Genomic DNA, 18,567 nt, shown 5'->3' on the forward strand with positions numbered 1-18,567 from the left:
CAACTAAGGGATGATGGATACGATACCAAGGTGGCTAGGACGGCTCTTCTAGAAATGCTACAACAGAACTTTGCTCGCTCGCTCGGCGCTCAGTTCGGCGCGATAGGCAAGCCAAACCCGCACTCTTTGAGCGTAAAGACCAAGTCGGCCCAATCGAGCGGGTGGCCTTCAAGCCCAGTCTCAGGGTCGAAGGGTACGTTGCTGTACGCTGCCCACCCGCCCGGGGTGGGGATACTCGCAGGCGAAGTGGACGAGAACAGGGCACTAAGAGGCGCAGATGCAATGGCGGCGCCAAGCACTGCTGCTGGTTGTTCTGGCAGGATGTGTGGCGAAGAAACATCTTCGCCTTCTGCGGCGCCGCCGACAGCGCTTGGCAGTGGCGTCGGGGCAATCTCGGCGGGCAGGCTCTCGCCCTGCAGCGCAGGCAGGCCGCGCTCCGCGACCCGCGTTGCGTCGGTTGTCTGTACCCCGCTCGCATGGTACAGCGCCATGCGGAGCGTGTCGGCCAGTGCTATTGAATCCGGGTACGCTGTCGCGCCGCGTATACCGCGGTTGAGCGTCTCGGCGAGGGCAAAGTATTTTGATGACTCAGCGACGCTCGGCTTGTCGATGGCTTTGAATGCGCGCACGAGGAAGAGGGTGAAGCTCGCCATGTGGTTGCGGATACTTCTTGGCGCGTGCACGTGCAGTGCGTACTGGGTGCACATCTCGGCGAGGCGCGCCATGACCTCGCACGCGGCCATGGTCGCTGCTTCTACGGCGGCGCGGACGGCCGGGCTGATTTGCCCCGGATGTCGCTCCTCATTCTCCTGCACCGCGACCCACACGACGACGTGCAGCCACTTGCTCATGCTGAGCAGGAAGAGCTGCTCGACGGCGGTGAGAGGCCGGTACGCATGGCTCGGAGTGGCCGGCGACGGCCCGTCACCTGTGCACGCTTCCTCGATCGTCGCGATGGACACGGTGAGCTTTGGCCCGAGCGCTGAGAGCTCGGCCAGCGTGGCTTGCACCTCGTCGTCGCCAAACCCGGCGCCCTTGGCCCTGGCACTGAGGTGCACCTCGCATATCCGCCGGGTGTTGAGCGTGAGCGTCGCGTACGGGAACGCTTCCGACTCGACGAGCTTGGGCCACGCGTGGTCCTCGTCGACGATGCGGTAGCATGTGTGCGCGGAGGCCGAGCGTATCGCGTCGTGGATGTACACTGTCCAAAACAGCGTCTGGCGGCGCATGTGGTCCGGCGAGTCGGGTAGCGGGATATGCAGCTTGTGGTAGAACATGAGGTCGACGACCGTGCCCTTGCCGAGCGGGTCGAGCGTGGTCGGGCTCGCACGCGTGCCGCTCGCAGCGTGCCGCGAGCGGACGTACAGCTCAGAGAGGAGCAGGACGGCGTCGATGGCGTCGAGGGCCGACGCGGCCGACAGCAGGGACTTCTGCGCGAGGATCATCCGGCAGTGGTTGTACAGCGGCTCGGCGAGCGCCGCATAGCTGTGCGAGAAGGGCGCGCCGCAGCACGCTACCGCCAAGATAAGCAGCTTGCTCGCTGCCGGCGTGTCACCGAGCTCGGGGGGCACGGGGAGCCCTGCAGCGTGGTACAGCGCCACCTGCGCACGGGGGAGGAACACGTCCTGCGGGAGCGAGGGGCGGAACACGCGCCCAACAGTCGAGAAGAAGGCCTCGAGGCACCCGTCGAGCGCGGCGCGCGTCAGGCCCTGCACGCCGAGCAGGCGCGATCGCGGCCCAGCGGCAGTGGGCCTGGGCGGTGGGTGTGCTGGCGTGCTTATCGAGCTTGATGACGGCTGGCGCGAGGGCCCTGCTGGTGGTGGCGGGGGTGCAGCAGCTGCTGGGGGCTTGCGCACGCCGGCGGCTGGCGCGATGGAGCCGGGCGAGGTACGCCGCTTGCGCGTTCGCGCAGTGACCGTGCACTGGATGTCTAGCGAGGTGCAGAAGGCGCACCGCGCGCCTTGTTCCACGCACTTGACCTTGCGGAGCCTGCAGGCGTCGCATGCTGCGCGCATTGTCGAGAGTTTGAGGTGGGCAAGAGAGATGAGATGAGTGTGATGGAGACGAGGAGAAATCCGAACATTACCTTGTTGTGACCCGATCTTGGCGATCACGTGACTTTTTACTCCGACGCCGAGTCCGACGCCGACGCCGACGCCGAGATGGCCGTGCGGCGCGACGCCACGCCGAGGTGCACAGACGCCGTGATGCGGCTTCTGCTGTTCATGGACGGATCACGCCACGGCATGCCTCCCTGATGATTGCATATCACACGCGCAGCATCCTAGCTTTCTACTGTAAAGCAGGAGCGAGCGGAGGCAGGCCGCGACGACGCCGCAGCGACGGCGGCCACCAGTCGGCAAGGTGCCACTTGTCGATGCTCACCGAGCCACTGCCATGTCAGCCCCCCTGCGTGTGGGTACAAGTCGCACACACGTACATGACGAACGGTCCCAGTTTCCCGCGCTGCTCCATCTCAAACTCGAGCGCCTGCGCGCTCTCCTCGTGGCAGAACCGCACGTGTGCAACCCATTCGACGCCGCCACCCTCGTCGTCGTCTTCGTCGTCGTCCTCGCCGTCCTCGCCGCGCACGCTCACGCTGACCCCCTCGATGGGCCCAAACTGAATCAACTCATCATACAGCGCCCCAGCGCTCGGCGCGAGCCCGTCCACGGCCATCCCGTGGAGATCGCGACCCGGCGACGCATCGCCAAAGCTCGGCTCGGGGTCGCCTGGGGCGACGACCCCTGCAGCCCAGTAGTCGCCGACCTGAAGGCGCTTCAGACCGTCTTGCCACGTCGCGAGCACCTTCCACACCTGAGCTATCGTGTCGTACAGGAGCGTTTCTGGTGTCAGCGGGGCGCGGGCTCGCGCGCGTGCCTACCAGTGGAATAGTAGCTCGAGGCGTGCTCGCACCCGGGCAGCAGGGCCGGCTGGAACCCGTCTACGCTCATCACCTCGAGGAGGTAGGTGTGGTCGGCTTGGGTGTAAGCTGCTGCGACAGGGAGGATGCAACCCACGCTCGACCCAGTATCGCCCCACCTGGTACAGGTACAGCTTGGGCTCGGTCTGCCGGTGTCAGGGAGGGGTCTCGGGCCGACCGACACCAACCACGACCCAGGCGATTGGCGCGAATCCTGCGTCGATGTCGGCCTGGCGGTCGCTGTCTGACATTGAGAAACGGGGGGCAGGGGACGACATGATGGCAGTGGGATGAGTGACAAAGCAGCTGACTCGTCGTCCGTAACATGTGTGTGGCATTTTGGCCGTTTGCCCTGCGTGCCACGACATTGAAACCTGTTGCACCTCGTTTGAGACAACGCCGGAAGCGTGCATACATGTGTCGTTCTATGAGATGTGACGGGGTTCACACACAGTCATCCTGTGGCCTCGGGGTCGCAAGCCTGTTTGAACTTCTTGTAGTGAGGGCGAGGGGAGAGGGAGGGCACGACTGCGGAGCAGCGAGGGTGGCCACAGGTCACGAGGATACCAGAACTCGTTGATACAGACCTTGCTCCTGCGACGTCAGCGTCTGGCAGTATGCACGCACACGAACACGTTGAAGGGGCCCAGCATCCCGCCTCGCGCATACTCGAACTCGAGCGCCTGGCCGGCTTCCTCGGCGCAGAAGGCGACGCGTGCGAGCCAAGTGTCGGGCTCCCGGCCGGGCGTGACGAAGAGCTCCTCGATCATGCCAAAGCGAATCAGCTCGTCATACAGTGCGCCTGCGGTCGGTGGAACGCCGTCCACTATCGGGCCGTGGAGGTCACGCCTCGGCGCTGCGTATCCCAACGGCGGCGGGAAGGTGCCCGGGGCGACGGTGGACGCGGTCCAGAAGTCGTAGAGCCATTCTTGTCCGTCCTGCCACGTAGCAAGCGCCTTGGCCGCCTGCTCGACCGTTTCGTACTCGATAATGTCTGCGGCAGCTTCAGACGGGTATGCTCACACACCATGACCTACCGGTGCAGACGTACGACTGTGGATGTTCGCATCCCGGGAGCACCGTGGGGCGGAGACCGTCCACCTTCATCACCTCTCGCACAATCTCGTGCTCGTCTTGAACGTCAGCTAGGATACAGGTGCTCACTCACTCTCGGCCCACTCTCCCATCACGCCATAGAGGTACACGCGGTTCGAGGTCTACGAGGCGAGGTCAACTTGGAACTGGTGTCGTTACGAACCACAATCAGCCGATTGAGAGGGTCGTATCCCGCGTCAAGGTCGGCCTGGCGGTCCGCCGGTGACATGGAGAAGCGTGGAGGGCTTGAAGACGACATGATGGTAGTGGGATGAGTGGCAACCCTGTTGACGAGTCGTTCGTAACAGGTGTGTGGCATTTTGGCCATTTGGCGACAACCACAGCCCCGCCATGACATTTGAACAGGTTTCACCGCTGTTTGAGACAACACCGGACGCATGAAACTGCAGTACGATGCGCCGGCGGCCACCTACTGCAATGTCAGATAAGAACTCGTAGCACTCTCACCTCATTCTCCGGCCCCGCCCCAAACCTGTACAGCAAATTCGCCATGCACAGCCATACGAAGGCACGACGGCTGGGCGCAGTGTTGGGGTCCGGCCACGTTTGGCTGAGCGAGATGGACCGAGTGTGGTGGGGCTGGATGCAGTGGTGACCGGCGGTGAGAACCAGCAGGTCGAGCTGGTCACCGTTCACCACCAGGCAAATCTTTTGGCGGTCGAGATTGTTGTGGACCAGAATGTCGCACAAGAATCCAGCCTCGACACTGAACTCGGTGATGCCCAGCATCTCGTATTCGTTGTCTAAGTGACGTGGCACAATATGCGCGGCCTCAGCATCCTCATACGAAGTGCCGGTGATGGGGCACCGGCCGTCCCTCTCGATCAAGTCATTCCGAAATTTGCGCTGGCCTGCGCTGGAGCGAGGAGCTGCCGGCGCCTGATCCTCCGAACATTTGTCCTTCGACTTCGGCGCCAACAGTTTACGAAACGGCTTAGGCACGACTGTGAGGGGGATGCCACGCCTCGTGGCAGTCACCCGCACATGGGCGACCGAGAGGATGGTGGCCAGGTCGGGGGGTGACAGGGTGAACCTCAGTTCTGGGTCCATGGGCTCAACGTCCGGATGCTGGGAACATGAGCGTGCAATGAGGTCGAGCAACAACAGTGGCTCTCGGTACCCCTTGAGCAACTCGATCGGAACATAGGCGAGAATTGTGCCACGGGTTCCCACTACCAGAAGGGTTGGACCAGCCCACCAGTGAACAGCGAGGCGCGAGCTGCGGTCCTGTGGCGGCGTGAAGGTTGCAAGCAGCGATGTAGGTGCGGACATGACAGATGGAGTTGATGAGGAGACAATGAGCACAGTTAGATAGAGGGAAGGAGATCATCCTCGACATCACCCCAACCCCCCGTATCCCCAACCCCCTTCCATCTTGCCTCCCTTCTCGTCGCGCCCCTCGCGGCGACCTGACACGCTGACGCTGATCGCCATGCACGTAACGTTCAACGAAGCCGCCCTCGAGATTGACGTGTGAATACCCAAGCTCAAGGTACAGTTGCTGCCCGCTGATGTTGCCCCGCGACCAGCCTTGCACTCCGAGCCCACTTGACAAGTAGGATGAAGTGGCATCACAGAGTAAACAAACCACTCTAATTGACCTGCTTGGTTGATGCCTCTGTTTCCGAGGCGGCCTCTGGGATGGGTACCGGCGCACCCATCACCTCCACACTATCATATACCGGGGTCTGCAGAACGACCGTCATGGACGGCGAGGGGGATCGACCTGCAGCCTCTCGACGACGGTGCAGAGAAGGTGGCCAAAGGAAGGGAGGAAAGTTGAACTCGTCAATGGTTACCGAGTTGCTGCTCAAGTCAGCTCTGCTACTCATAGTTGGCGTGCTTTTCAGACGAACACGTTGAATGGGCCGAGGACCCCGCCCTGGCCGTACTCAAACTCGAAGGCCTGGCCAGCCTCCTCGCCGCAGAAAGCAACGTTCGCGCGCCACTCCACCGGGGGGGGCCCAAAGTCCGGGTCGTTGGGGTGGGTGGTGACGAAGAGATCCTCGATCGGCCCGAAGCGGAGCAGCTCGTCATACATCGCCCCTGTGCTGGGCGCTTTGCCGCCCGGGCACGCAGCGAGCGAGCCATGGACGTAACGCCTCGGGGGGGCGTTTCCTAGATGTGGCCTAGGTCCATCCGGGGCGTACGCACACGCATTCCAGTTGGCGTTGGGGCCAGAGGTATTCTGCCAGGTCGCGAGGACCTTGGCAGCCAGCGCGACAGTTTCATACTCCAGCGTTTCTGGCATCAGAAGCAGACCTTCGCGATCCCCACCCACCGTTGCTAGAGTACGTCTCGGCGTGTTTACACCCAGGGAGCAGCGTGGGGTGGAAACCGTCAACACTCATGACGTCTATGAGCTTGCCGTGGTCGTCTTGACTGTCAACTCCCATACCCGCAGCAGCAAACATACCCTTGGCCCAATAGCGCCCTACGCCGTACAGGTATATCCTACGTGAAGTCTGGGGACGAGGTCAACGAGGGAACACTGGTGCGTCGTGACGTACAACAACGGGACCCACTGGGTCAAATCCAGCCGCTCGGTCGGCCTCGCGTGCGCTCGGTGAGAAAGAGAAACGAGGTGGACTCGAGGCGGCAGCTGAAGACGAGGAGGACGAAGCCGACATGGTGTGAAGGAAATGGGTGAGTGAAATGAGTGAGTGGGCGGATGAGAGCTTTGAGACAAGGTGGCAAGACGACGACGACGACGACGACAATGTGGCGCATGCCCAAGGATGTATTTGCACCCGTCGCGCCCCCACGCCCGAGACAATGACCCAAACATACGTGCAGCATTCAAATGCATGGCATCATCTTAGACACACTAAGCATAAACCGAGAGCGAGGTCGACGGCGCGGGCGCGGGCGAGGTCGACGTTGAGGAAAAAGGTGTCAACAGCGAGACCCAGCGCCGCACTCCTCCTCCCCCTCTTACAGCTCATGCCCCTTACGTCCTAGCGCCCCACCCCACAGCGAGACAGCAACGTCTCGCGCGCCTTCCAGTCAAGAGCAGCCTTGCTCGGCGCAGTCTCGGGATCAGGCCACACCGCGCCATACGAGAAGCTGCGCCCGTGGTGCTCCTGTGCCCAAGGGTGGTCCGTGGCAAGAGCCAGCATGTCGACGCGGTCGGCGTTACGCAGCAGGCAGATCGCCTGCCGGTCAAAGCTGCGGCGGATCACAATGTCACAGACGAGCCCAGCGGTGACGGTGAAGGCCTCGAGCCCGAGGCGGGCGTAGACGTCGTCGCGGTCCAGGGGGACGATGTGCGTCTCCTCGCTGTGGTGGTAGCGCAGCCCCGTCACGGGGCACGCGGGGTCACGCTTGACCAGCGCGGCGCGGAACAACTTGGGGAGGGCGCGGAAGTAGACGGCGTGGCCCTCGTCGTCGTCGTCGTCGCTGTCCTCGTCGTCGTCCTCGTCCTCGACGTCCTCGAGCGCGGGAGGGGAGGGCTGCCTCGCGATGAGGGCCACGGGCTCACCGGTGCGGCTGGAGCTCAAGCGGACCACGCTGCTGGCGAGGATGGCGCCCATGTCGGATGGGGAGAGGGTGTACTCGAGGTCCTCGGCTTCGGGGTCGGCGTCGGCACCCGAGCCGGACAGTGGTGCGGGCTCGGAGCACGCGCGCACGATGGTGTCGAGGAGAAATGCCGGGTCGTGGTAGGTCCTAAGGAGCTCGACTGGGACGCGGGCAAGGGCCTGGTCGTCCGTTCTGAGGACCTCGAGGGTGTCGCCGTTCCACCAGTCCGTGGCGAGCCTCGCCCTCATATCGGCCGGTCTCGAGTACGACGCTGGGAGCGGCGACGGGGTCGTAGTTGGAGCTGCCATGGCCGCTGTTCGACGTGAAGGTCAGTGACAGGTTGGAACAGTGTCAGACAAGTCTGTCAGTCGTCTCGTCAAGTCGAGACGCCCTTCGCCACGCCCCCTCAAGATCGACACGGCCACTCCCCAAGTGCCCCGCCCATGACAACCCAATGTTCTGTCTGCATTGCAATGTTCTTGTTCTTGTCTACTATTATTAACGAGCGACCTTGGCAGCGAGGCCGTGGGGGCGGAGGTTGACACCGGGGATGAGCTGCGAGAAGGGCACCTGGAAGCGGGGGTCGGGGATGATGCGTCCATCGGGCCCAATGTTGAAGACGCGGACGTGGCGGTCACCGTCGGCGTGGACCTTGCCAAAGTTGTCGAGGTTGAGGAAGTAGTCGGTGATGGCGAGACGGTTGCCGTAGATCTTGATGAGATGCGGGCCGGCGTACGCGGGCAGCTTGTAGTCCTGGATAAGGACGGGGGTCTCGGGGTTGGTGATGTCAAAGACGGCGACACCAGAGTAGAAGCCAGAGCGCTTGGTCCACTTGTCAAAGTCGGACGCGTACAGCAAGTACAGGAAGCGGTCGTCCTCGGACACCTGCTTCATCTGGGCCGTGATCTTGGGCGAGAGCACTTTTTGCAGCCACGACAGCTGGTCGTTGACGTCGATAACCTGGCGCGCGACGCGGTAGAAGGGGTCGAACAGGTACACCTTGCCGGTTCCCGTGCCGCCGACGAAGCCACGGCCGCGGGGGTCGTGCTTGAGGAGACGGAGCTCCATCGACGCAGTTCCCGACGGCAGCGGGATCTTGTAGGGCGACATCTGCATGGTAGCGAGGTTCCACACCCGGACCGAGGCCTGTGTGACGGGGTCGCCGGGGACCGAGTTGAACGCCGAGGCAATGTTCAAGAAGTCGGACGTGACGAGCAGGTTGAGGTCGGAGCGCACGTCGATGCCGTGGGGCAGGAAGTCGGGAGGCGGGTTGGGAGGGTACTCTGCGATGAGGTTGCCGTTCTCGTCGAGGTGGGCCAGGCGGCCGGGGTATCCGCCGCCCCAGTTGTTGCCCATCTCGGTGACGAAGAAGGTGCCGTCGTTGAGGGGGAACACCTCGTCGGGGACGTTGCCGTAGCCGCCGCGGTTGTTGGCGACCCACTTGGGGTTGGCGGGGTCGGCGCCGACGTCGAAGACGAACAGCTCGTTCTGGCCCTTGAACTGGGACAGGAAGCCGCCGCAGACCATGGTGCGGCCGTTGTTGGACAGGCCGCAGTGGTGCGGCTCATTGCCCGAGCTCACGAGCGTCTGCGAGATCGGCCGGCCGTAGTTGGGCGAGTTGGGGTCAAAGTCGAGCGTGACGATGCGGTCGGCGTCGACGCGGCCCTCGGCACCGCACCAGACATAGAGGTACTGCGACGACTGGCCGCCGACGGGCGGCGCAGCCTGCGGGCCGCCGCCGACGATGCCGGGGCTGCCGCCGGTCTGGAGGACGGCGTTGGCCGAGGACGCGAGCGAGGCGGCCACGTTGGGCGCGTTGGCGCCAGCCTGGGCGACGACGTCGGCCGGCGCGGGGTTCTGCGACACCGTCGGCGCGGGGGGAGGCGGCGCGCTCGGGATCGGGTTGTTCGCCTTGCCCGGCACCGGGAGGTTGTTGGGGTTCGGCAGCGGCCCAGCGGTGGTCGGGAACGGCTGCGTGACGGCCGGCGAGGGGATCATGGAGGCCGGAGGAGGGGCTCCCTTGCCTGGGGCCGCGGAGGCACCGGCGGGGCCGATAGCGTTGGGGTTGGGGCCGGGGTTGCCGCCGCCACCGCCGCCAGCTGCCTGGCCGGGGTCGGTGCCGCCGCCGCCGCCGCCGCTGCTGCTGCCGCTACCGGACTGGCCGCCGCTGGGGTCGGTGCCCGCTGCGCCGGGGGCTCCAGTGACCGAGGAGCCAGAGCCTGAGCCCGAGCCGGGCCCAGAGCCAGGTCCGCCGTCTGGCGCGTTGCCGGCAGCACCGGCACCAGAGCCAGCGCCAGCCTGGCCGCTGCCGCTGCCGGCGTTGGCGCCAGTGCCAGCGTTGGCGGCCGCGCCGTCAACCGGTGCGTAGCCTGCGTTGCCCTGCTGCCGTGGGTTGATGACGGCGGCAAAGGCGGGCGAGGAGAGCGCGAAGAGCACGGTGAGGGCGTGCTGGAGCTTCATCGCGGGGGTGTGTCGGGGGTGTCGAAGGTCGGAGGGGAGAGTCGAACTCTTGTGGCGGTCGAGCGGCGCCGGTGGTGTCGAGCGAGTGGCGGGGGTGGGTGGGGTGTTAGTACTTTACTTGTCTAGAGGTCTGGGGGGAGGTGAGGCGGCCAGGTCAGCTTATATGCCTCGTTCTTGGGCAACGTCTCATCCCGCAGACCGCCTCCAACGGCGGGGGCTGTCGATGTGATAGTTTGGGAGAGTGGTGGCATTACGAGAGGCTTGCCCTCATGTTATTGTCGAGGAGGAGGCCGCCGCCGCCGTCGAGAAGAGGCAAGAGGCGATGAGAACTGTCGGCCCGTCGCACAATCATCCCTCAGGGTGAGGCAGCCGTTTCAGCACCGGCACTGCTCGTCTCGGCCAGTCTCGTCCAGCCCCGGCACGCTCAGCACCGCGCGGTGGCCCGGCGTGCCCGCGAGCCAGCATGTTTCAGTGCGCGGCGGCGAGGTAACGTCAGCGGCGGGGGAAGGGGGGTGGACAAATGCCTCGAGAGGAGCAAGTCTCGACAGACGATGATTGCGCCAAGGCCCGCAATGGACGCGGCATATCGTCTTGCCGCGTTGCTTGCTTGACGACGGCGGCGCGTTCGGCAAGCCAGCCTCGCAGCCGGCAGGCGCGGCAGGGTTGCCTCATGGACGCTTAAACCTTATATATGTCGCTGCTGATAAACAACAAAGGTGGTTAGGGTGGATACTGCAGGCGGTAATCAACTGGAATCAGCCACTTGTCGCGGGCGCGCCTTACCTTGCTTGGCCAAGGCATTGCCTGGCCGCCCCAGCAACACCCGCGCGGCGCGACGCAGACAACAACTTCCAGAACAAGGCCTCGAGTGAGCTTAATTGCAGTGGATCTTCCTGCGTCGTCAGGAACCCGGCTCGTTGTCGATCCCGTGGCATAAGCCCAGCTTGACCGTGGCATGGTGACTGCTGTGGCCAGTGACACCATTCCTTCTCGTGGAATGGTCGACCCCCTGTTGTTTGGGCGGGGCCTGGTGCCAGCACCGTGGCATCGGATTGCTGCTGCAGTCGTCACGACACAACTGTCGTCTTCCAAGCGAATGGTGGGTGTGTGGATGGGTGGCTCGATGGCTCGAGTGACTAGACCTGCTCAACTCTCGGGATGCAACTGCTCTTGCTTTGGGGAGCGAGCCATTAACGACAATGCTGCTACTCTCGGGATGAAACATCTAATATTACACAGTGGCTGCACGTCTAACCCCATGCGGCTTGCCATGCGTCTGTTTCAGCGCGCATGTAGAACATGCGTCGAGCATGTCGAACCCGACGAGCCCGCCATCATCATGAGGCCATATTTTGCCGCGTGCCTCGCGGGATCCCTCATCGGACAGTGATCTCGCCGAGCGCAATCTGCACCACTGGCAGCCCAGCTCATCTTGGCCAAACCTCGGGCCATGCAGAGTTGCGTCGGGAGCATTGGGGGAGTCACCGTGGCGGCGAGTTGGCCATTGACTTTCGGACCAAAACTCTCTCTGCATGCCTCTGCCTGTACCCTCCCTCCCGGCGGATGGTGATGATGAGCCGCCGGAAGGCACAACAACAGTGACAGCCATCAGCGCGGAGGTCACGGCATGCGCCTATCCAATTGCATTGGTCCGTCTATAAACGAGTGGTGGTGTTGCTGCTCCGAGGCTTTCTGTTCTCGTTACGCTTCTCCTAATCGAGGTAAACGTGAAGCGTCTTGATCTCAAACGCCCTAAAGTCGAGCTCCACGCGGGTGCTCCCCGCATCCGAGGCGGAGGTCACCACCTCTGGACCGAGCGGCTCCTCGAGGATGTTGACCCACTGCAGCTTGGCCACGCGGAGGCCAGTGAGCTCGAGCGTCCCGCGCGCGCGCCCGCCCTGGCTCTCAAACAGGCGCAACACGAGCGTCTTGGCGCCCCGCTCGTCGTCGTCCTCGCCACGCTTGATCGCCTCGAGGATGATGCTGTCGGCGTTTGGCCCGACGACCGCAAACGAGCTCGCGGCTGCGAGGGACGGTGCGGCGCCCGTCGTAGTCCGCACGTAGACGTCGTTGACGAAGCGCATCGCCTGCTTGTACGCCCCCGACTCCTGGAACCGCGCAGTGTGGGGCATGATACCAAAGCTGAACGCATGGTGCCCCTGGTCCTGCTCGGGGTCGGGGGCCGTACACGAGCGCAGCAGCGACAGGCGCATGACGCTCCCTTCGACGGCGTACCCGTACTTCCAGTCCGCGGCAAAGGTGACCCCATACCCCGGTTCGCTGAGGTCGGCAAACATGTGCCCGCAGACCTCAAACTTGGCCTGTGCGTCCGACGTGTTGCGGTGCGTCGGGCGCTCGACGAGCCCGAACTGGTTGCCGTAGGTCGCGTTCGGGGCGTGGATGTCGACAGGGAGCGCGACTGGGGGTGTGTGAGCTGGGTCAACGGCAGGGGCACTTACACTTGAGGAACTTGTGCCGCTCGCGCCAGTCGGCGTCGACGTCGACACGGATAGTCGAGCGCGACGACGCGCCGGGTAGCGTGGCGTCGAGCGAGAACGTCAGCGCGACCACGCTCTTCCCAACGCTCGCCGTGGCCTTGAGGCTCGCGCGCAGCGGCCCGCTCTCGATAACCTCGACGTGGTTGAGGACCAGCTCGGTCGCCGCGTCGAGGTGGTAGATCTCGACGTCCCACGCGTCATAGGCCGGCGGGAGGTCCTCGTACAGCATCAGCCCGCCGGACGACGCGCGCGCAGAGGGGAGGATGAGCTCGCGGTCGAGCTGGACGTCGCGCAGGCTCGCGATGCGGCCGTTGGTGATCGTGAGCGAAAAGTCGGCATTGGAGAGGGTGTACGCGCCGCTGCCGTGGGCCGTCGCGGCGGGCGGGATGCTGTCGACAGCGACAAGGCCACCGACACCCGTGTCAGCCGTGCGCGCGAACGCCAGCGCCGAGCCGTCAGACAACACCTGGCTCGGGACGTCGAGCAGGTCGACGACGCCCGCGCTGAGGTGGACCACCTCTGTGCGTGCGAGCCTCGTTGGGTCGAGCACGAGTATGTCGGCGGCAGAGCTGGCCGGCGCGACGCCGTTCATCGCGGCCGACTGGGGCACGAGTGCGCCGAGCGCGGCGTCAAGCAGCGCGCGTACCTCCGCCTCCCGACGCGCGTAGATCTCCATCGCGTCCTCGTTGGCCATGGCGATCGACGTGCCAGGCAGCACGTCGTGGAACTGGTTGAGCAGCACGTCTTTCCAGATCGCGTCGAGCGCGGCACGGGGGTAGGCGTAGCCCTCTTCTGCGGCGTGGATCGACGCCAGGCTCGCGTAGTACTCTGTGTCGCGGAGCAGCCGCTCCATGACCCTGTTGCCGCGCTTGATGCCCGCTTGCGACGTGTAAGTGCCGCGATGGAGCTCAAAGTAGAGCTCGCCGCGCCAGGTGGGCAGGAGCGCGCCGTTATCCGTCTTGTGCCGGATCGTCTCGAAGAAGTCGAGCACGCGGCCCATCTTGATGCTCGGCATCTCGCGGTGTCGCGCCGCGATAGCCTTGTCGCGGCGCATCTTCTCGAGCATGAGCGCTGTTGGGCCGCCACCGCCGTCGCCGTTCCCAAAGAGCATGAGGCACTGGTTTGTGACGCCGAGGTTCTTGTTCGTGCTCGCGCCTTTGACAATCTCGTCGTAGTCCACCTGCGCGTTGTAGTTGTCCACCGGCGTCATGTGCGCCAGCACCTGCGTGCCGTCGAGCGCGGCCCAGTTGAACGTGCTGTACGGGAACGGGTTCATCTGGTTCCAGCAGAGCTGCGGGGGTTCAGTTGGCGCCGCATTGTCGTGGTGCTCACCTTCTGGGTGAAGAAGTAGTCGATGCCCGCGAGCCGTAGGATCTGCGGCAGCTGGCTCGCGTACCCAAACGTATCAGGCAGCCACGCCTCGCGCGCGCGCACGCCAAACTCGCGGGTAAAGTACCGCTGACCGTAGAGGTACTGGCGGCACAGGCTCTCGCCCGAGGGGATCATGCAGTCGTGCTCGAGCCACGAGCCGCCGACGGGGTGGAACTGGCCCGCCTTGACTTTGCCTTTGACTGCGTCGAAGAGGCTCGGGTAGTACTCTTTCAGCCAGACAAACTGCTGTGCAGACGACGCGGCGAACTGGTGCTCGGGGTACCGGTTCATCAGGTCCACTTGCGACGACCAGGAGCGGCCGATCTTCTGCTGGGTTTGGGTGTAGCGCCATAGCCAGGCCGTGTCGATGTGACTGGGGAGAGCACGTCAGCGAGCGCACGGCGATGGGCACGACCAGTGCGACCAGGTTTAGACCGGCGCGACGAGCAGGACCATGATGGCCGGGGCCAGCAGCCACACCACTCACCAATGTCCAATGCCCCAGAGCTGCGCGTCGTCACCAACCCGCGCAGTATCCTTAACCAGCTCCTCGTCATTAGGGCGCCCAATGACGCCGGCCGCAATAGCGCGGCACTGCGCGACGACGCGGTCCAGCTCGTCGTCGTTCTCGCGGCCCTCGGCAATCTTGAACACGTTCATGATGTCGTTGGCGGCCCGCAGCGCCTGTCTTTGTAGGCTCGATGTCGCCGTGCCGGGCCCACGGGCCATCTGCGTGAGTACCTTGAAGTCGATGTACAGCGAGCGGGCCTCGGAGCGGGCCAGGACGATGTCTGCGGAGTCGATGCGGAAGTGGACGTTCATCTGGGCGCGGTGTCAGCCCTGCTCTCAGCACTCTGCGCGGCGCCACGCACGTCCGGCTGCTGGTGCCGGAAGCCGTTGAGCCCGAGCCCGAACATGGCGTTGATCGACAGCTCGACGTAGAACGAGTAGTGCCCCGCGGCGACAGCCTCGCGCGGCACGATGTGGTCGACCCGCCGGTCCTCGGCCGTGCCGGGCTGGCCGTCCTTCATGGAGTTTGGCCCGCCCGAGATGCCGTGCAGGGGGTGGCCGTCGAGGTTGTAGATGAGCGCCTCGCAATTTGGGTCGAACTCGACTGCGGCGTCAGCTCGCCCCGCTCTTGGCCGCCACCGGCTTACAGATCACTGGCTCGCCAGAGTCGCGGAACGACTCCGGGATGGCCAGGTCGACCCGGACCCAGTGGTTCGTCCAGCTCGGCCCGAGCTCATCGCCGACGTGTAGCTCCCTACTCGACAAAGCGAGCTGCGCGACGGCCTCGTCAAACGTCGGCTTGCTCTGGCCTGGCGCGGACCACAGCGTCATGCGCACCGCGTCCCCGCCGCGCAGGCGCGCGCGGTCGAGCGCTGCGGACAGGTTATGTGCGGCATAGTGCCCGCCTACGAAGAGGCCTAGGCGGCGGTCCGTCTGGAGACGTTAGCGGCGGTGGACGGGGGCCCTCACGATTGCGGGGAGGAGGGGATGGTTCACGCGCTCGGTGAGCACGGGGTAGGTCGATGACATTGTGGGTGCGTTGCGCGTTGGTGTGGCCTCGGACACCGACCCTCTGGCTTATTTATGAGGGAGGAGGTGATGCGGAGGTGCCGCCGAACATGGCCCGAACCCAGCCTTGGCCCGTGGGGTTCTCCCCTGGCTTGGAGAGGGGGCGCTCCGCGCTGCGCGCCGAGCGCTTGCATACCCCGCGATGAGAGAGTGGAACTCGACGAGAGGGAGCAAGCCTCCGAGCCGGATACATGGCATCACAGGGTCGGAGTTGCCCGTGCCGAGTGGCGGCTGTAGACGGGGCACCCACCATCCCCACATCGGCGAGACAGCAGCATCAGGCTGGCTGAGCTTCAACCTGCCTTGAGTCTTCACCGACGCACCGAGGTTGCGTGCGAGATGATACCAGTACTGGCAGCACACTATACCGGCCCACCGCGCCGTACATTACACGGGTCGCGATAATAGACGGCTGTGGGCGCGGAGCGCAGTGGGCCGTTTATCGCGGTGTCACCGTCGTCGTCGGTCAAGCTGCCACTCTCGCCCAAAGCCCCTCTCCCTCTCGGCGGAAACTCGGCAAGTTCCGCGCAGTCATGAACGCCGGTTACCCACCTCGCCTGTGCACGACGGAACGGAGCACTGTCCCCCGTTCCAAGAGCTCACATGACGGGGCACCGCGGACGGGTCCGCTGCGGAGAGGGAGTGCTCTGTCCACACGCCTCGGCGCCGAGCTTCCACCCCGCATCGGCACCGCGCCACATTGCCCACTGTAGTACGCAGCCGCGCTGCCGTCCTCCCGTCGCCTAAGGCAGGAGTTAGCGAGCACAGCGAGGTGTACTTCCTCGCTGGAGGTGGACGTCGCGCCAAGCCCCCGCGTGGCGGATATTGCGGGCAGTGCGGGCAATCGCTCGGATGTGCCACTTGTCGCTCGCTCAGCAAGGTGCCCTTGTGGCGGCCGGCGGTCGGTCAGCACCAAGCCCACTTCTTGGACAGCGGACGGTGGGCGTATTGGCGCTGCGCGCGGAGCACTGTGATCCTTGCGATGCGGGGTGAGGTAGTGCCGAGCCAAGACCGATCGGGGGCCCTCGTGTCTGTCGGTCGTGGATGAAGATGATCCGAACGATGAAGGCCTTCACTAACCGTCCCGGTCCCCCGTGGACACCAACTTCGAGAACACCTCACGCGCAGTCTCAGCTGATCATCTTGCGCTGTTAATTCGGACCGGCGACCCGGTAATCACTCGAAGACGACAGGTGCGAAGTGACTTCGGTAACTCCGATTGTTGTTGCGTCGTCGCGCTTAAAGAGACGTCGCGTTGGTTCTCGAGGGCCCCATCGTGCCCCGCAAAGTCGAGAAGACGACAAGGCAACTCCAACGAACTCGAGTCCAACTCCAAGTGAACCCAAGCAACCCCGGCCATGTCTCAAGTCACCCCCGCCGACGAGAAGGCCAACACGGCGCACGTCGAGTCCGTCGCCACCCCCCGCGAAGACGACGGCGTCATCATCCAAAAGGCCACGCAGTACCACGACGCGCAGCTCAAGTCGGACCACGACATGCTCGGGACGTGGGACGCCGTCAAGAAGTTCCGGCGGGTGACGCTGATCTGTGCGATTGCGGGGTTCGCGGCGGCCACAGACGGTACGCACTCATGCTCGTCCCTTGCCATCAGTGCTGACCCACACCCAGGCTACCAGCACCAGATGGTCGCGTCCATCGTGGCCAACAAGGGCTTTATCCGGCAGTTCGCCGCGGCCGGCCAGGCCAAGATCAACCCGTCGTGGGTGTCGTCCTTTGGCGGCATCTACTCTGCCGGCCAAGTGATTGGGCAGTTTTCCATCCAGTTCGTCGCGGACGGGTTTGGGCGCAAGATGGCCATGTACACTTTTATTGTGGGGCTGATCATCGTGAGTAGAGTGAAGGCGCCCACTACATTCTCTGACGACCCAGGCCGCGATCGTCGAGTGCGTGTCCACCGTCTGGTGGCACTGGACCATCGCCAAGCTCATCGGCGGCATCGCCGTCGGCTCGGTGCAGGCCACGCTTCCAGTGTACATCAACGAGCTTGCGCCGGCCCAGATCCGCGGGTTCCTCGTGGTCACGTACAGCATGTGGTTCTCGTTTGGCACGCTCTGCGCAAGCCTGGCACTCAAGGCGCGCGCCGACACGAACCCGATGGACTGGAAGACGATGATCTACAGCCAGTTCGGGATGATCGGCCTTGGCTTCCTGCTCGTAGTGTTCTTGCCCGAGTCGCCGTGGTGGCTCGTCCGCAAGGGCAAGGTCGAGCGCGCGCGCGCCATGCTCGAGAAGAACTTTAAGGGCGTGGCCGGGTACGACGTCGACGCCGAGGTGTCCATCATCGCTGCCACCATCAAGGTCCAACACCAGTGGGACGTCGCCGCCAAGGCCGAGGGCCCGTTCGCCATGCTGCAGGGCCTCAACCTCAAGCGGTTTTTGATCGGCTCGTGGCCCAAGGTCCTGCAGCAGTTTGTCGGCCTCGCAATCTTCGGCTCGTACTCGGCCTACTTCTTCCAGCTCGCGGGCAACAAGGACCCGTTTCTTGTTACCGTGATCATGGGGTGCCTGTCCATCGCGGCCGTGTTTATCGACTCGCTGCTCGTCGACAAGATTGGCCGGCGCAGGATGACGCTCATCGGGTTCACGGGCGCGTGTACCGGCATGGTATTGATGGCGATTGTCGGCTGTCTCGACTATGCGCGCCCGAGCCTCGGCGCGCTGCTCGTGTTCGCGGGCTGCCTGGCAAACTTCTTCAACACGTTCCAGTCGTCCACGTCGTACGCGTACCTCACTGAGATGCCCGAGCTGCGCTTCAAGGCCCGCGCGACAGGCTGGGGACTGGCGTACTGCAACCTCTACGCGATTCTCATCAACTTTACCGTCCCGCTCATGATCCAGGCGTGGAAGGTCAAGTCGGCCTTCTTCTTCGTCTGCCTCGGCATCCCCGGCACAGTGGTCGCGTACTTCATCATGCCCGAGTCGATGGGCCGCAGCCCCGCCGAGATCCAGGAGATGTTCGTCGACCGCGTCCCGCTGCGCAAGTGGAAGGGGTACAAGACTGATGTGGAGAAAGACCTCGAGGCGAGGATGGGGCAGGGTGAGGAGTAGGCGGGGGCACGGGCGTGTGGGCAGGCGGAGTAG

General features: G+C 64.3%; 8 protein-coding genes across 8 annotated transcripts; 1 reads left to right on the top strand and 7 right to left on the bottom strand.

The window, feature by feature from the left end:
• Positions 1 to 89: 89 nt before the first annotated feature.
• LOC62_07G009770 (uncharacterized protein) lies at positions 90 to 2,015 on the bottom strand (the record flags this gene model as incomplete). Its single annotated transcript, XM_062776331.1, has 1 exon — positions 90 to 2,015. One exon carries the CDS (start codon positions 2,013 to 2,015, stop codon positions 90 to 92), a length of 1,926 nt encoding a protein of 641 aa, XP_062632315.1.
• A 107-nt stretch (positions 2,016 to 2,122) lies between these two features.
• LOC62_07G009771 (uncharacterized protein) lies at positions 2,123 to 3,201 on the bottom strand (the record flags this gene model as incomplete). Its single annotated transcript, XM_062776332.1, has 5 exons — positions 2,123 to 2,254; positions 2,437 to 2,846; positions 2,885 to 2,992; positions 3,021 to 3,069; positions 3,112 to 3,201. 5 exons carry the CDS (start codon positions 3,199 to 3,201, stop codon positions 2,123 to 2,125), a joined length of 789 nt encoding a protein of 262 aa, XP_062632316.1.
• Positions 3,202 to 3,525: 324 nt separating this feature from the next.
• On the bottom strand, positions 3,526 to 4,277 carry LOC62_07G009772 (uncharacterized protein; the record flags this gene model as incomplete). Its single annotated transcript, XM_062776333.1, has 4 exons — positions 3,526 to 3,917; positions 3,961 to 4,056; positions 4,092 to 4,140; positions 4,182 to 4,277. The coding sequence occupies 4 exons, from the start codon at positions 4,275 to 4,277 to the stop codon at positions 3,526 to 3,528; spliced, it is 633 nt and encodes a 210-aa protein (XP_062632317.1).
• Positions 4,278 to 5,603: 1,326 nt separating this feature from the next.
• Positions 5,604 to 6,713, bottom strand: LOC62_07G009773 (uncharacterized protein). The gene is made up of 5 exons (XM_062776334.1): positions 6,550 to 6,713; positions 6,456 to 6,504; positions 6,321 to 6,416; positions 5,883 to 6,283; positions 5,604 to 5,845 (listed from the first exon to the last, which is right to left on the bottom strand). The coding sequence occupies exons 1-4, from the start codon at positions 6,667 to 6,669 to the stop codon at positions 5,886 to 5,888; spliced, it is 663 nt and encodes a 220-aa protein (XP_062632318.1). The 5' UTR covers positions 6,670 to 6,713; the 3' UTR covers positions 5,604 to 5,845; positions 5,883 to 5,885.
• Positions 6,714 to 6,996: 283 nt separating this feature from the next.
• On the bottom strand, positions 6,997 to 7,866 carry LOC62_07G009774 (uncharacterized protein; the record flags this gene model as incomplete). The annotated part of the gene is made up of 1 exon (XM_062776335.1): positions 6,997 to 7,866. The coding sequence occupies one exon, from the start codon at positions 7,864 to 7,866 to the stop codon at positions 6,997 to 6,999; it is 870 nt and encodes a 289-aa protein (XP_062632319.1).
• Positions 7,867 to 8,056: 190 nt separating this feature from the next.
• On the bottom strand, positions 8,057 to 10,018 carry LOC62_07G009775 (uncharacterized protein; the record flags this gene model as incomplete). The annotated part of the gene is made up of 1 exon (XM_062776336.1): positions 8,057 to 10,018. One exon carries the CDS (start codon positions 10,016 to 10,018, stop codon positions 8,057 to 8,059), a length of 1,962 nt encoding a protein of 653 aa, XP_062632320.1.
• A 1,626-nt stretch (positions 10,019 to 11,644) lies between these two features.
• ams1_3 (Alpha-mannosidase) lies at positions 11,645 to 15,676 on the bottom strand. The gene is made up of 7 exons (XM_062776337.1): positions 15,367 to 15,676; positions 15,045 to 15,330; positions 14,760 to 15,001; positions 14,375 to 14,709; positions 13,849 to 14,260; positions 12,478 to 13,807; positions 11,645 to 12,437 (listed from the first exon to the last, which is right to left on the bottom strand). Exons 1-7 carry the CDS (start codon positions 15,424 to 15,426, stop codon positions 11,731 to 11,733), a joined length of 3,372 nt encoding a protein of 1,123 aa, XP_062632321.1. The 5' UTR covers positions 15,427 to 15,676; the 3' UTR covers positions 11,645 to 11,730.
• A 1,147-nt stretch (positions 15,677 to 16,823) lies between these two features.
• On the top strand, positions 16,824 to 18,534 carry KHT2 (Hexose transporter 2; the record flags this gene model as incomplete). The annotated part of the gene is made up of 3 exons (XM_062776338.1): positions 16,824 to 17,046; positions 17,095 to 17,312; positions 17,356 to 18,534. The coding sequence occupies 3 exons, from the start codon at positions 16,824 to 16,826 to the stop codon at positions 18,532 to 18,534; spliced, it is 1,620 nt and encodes a 539-aa protein (XP_062632322.1).
• Positions 18,535 to 18,567: the final 33 nt, after the last annotated feature.

This window comes from Vanrija pseudolonga, chromosome 7, assembly GCF_020906515.1.
Source record: "Vanrija pseudolonga chromosome 7, complete sequence".
NCBI lineage: Eukaryota > Fungi > Basidiomycota > Tremellomycetes > Trichosporonales > Trichosporonaceae > Vanrija > Vanrija pseudolonga.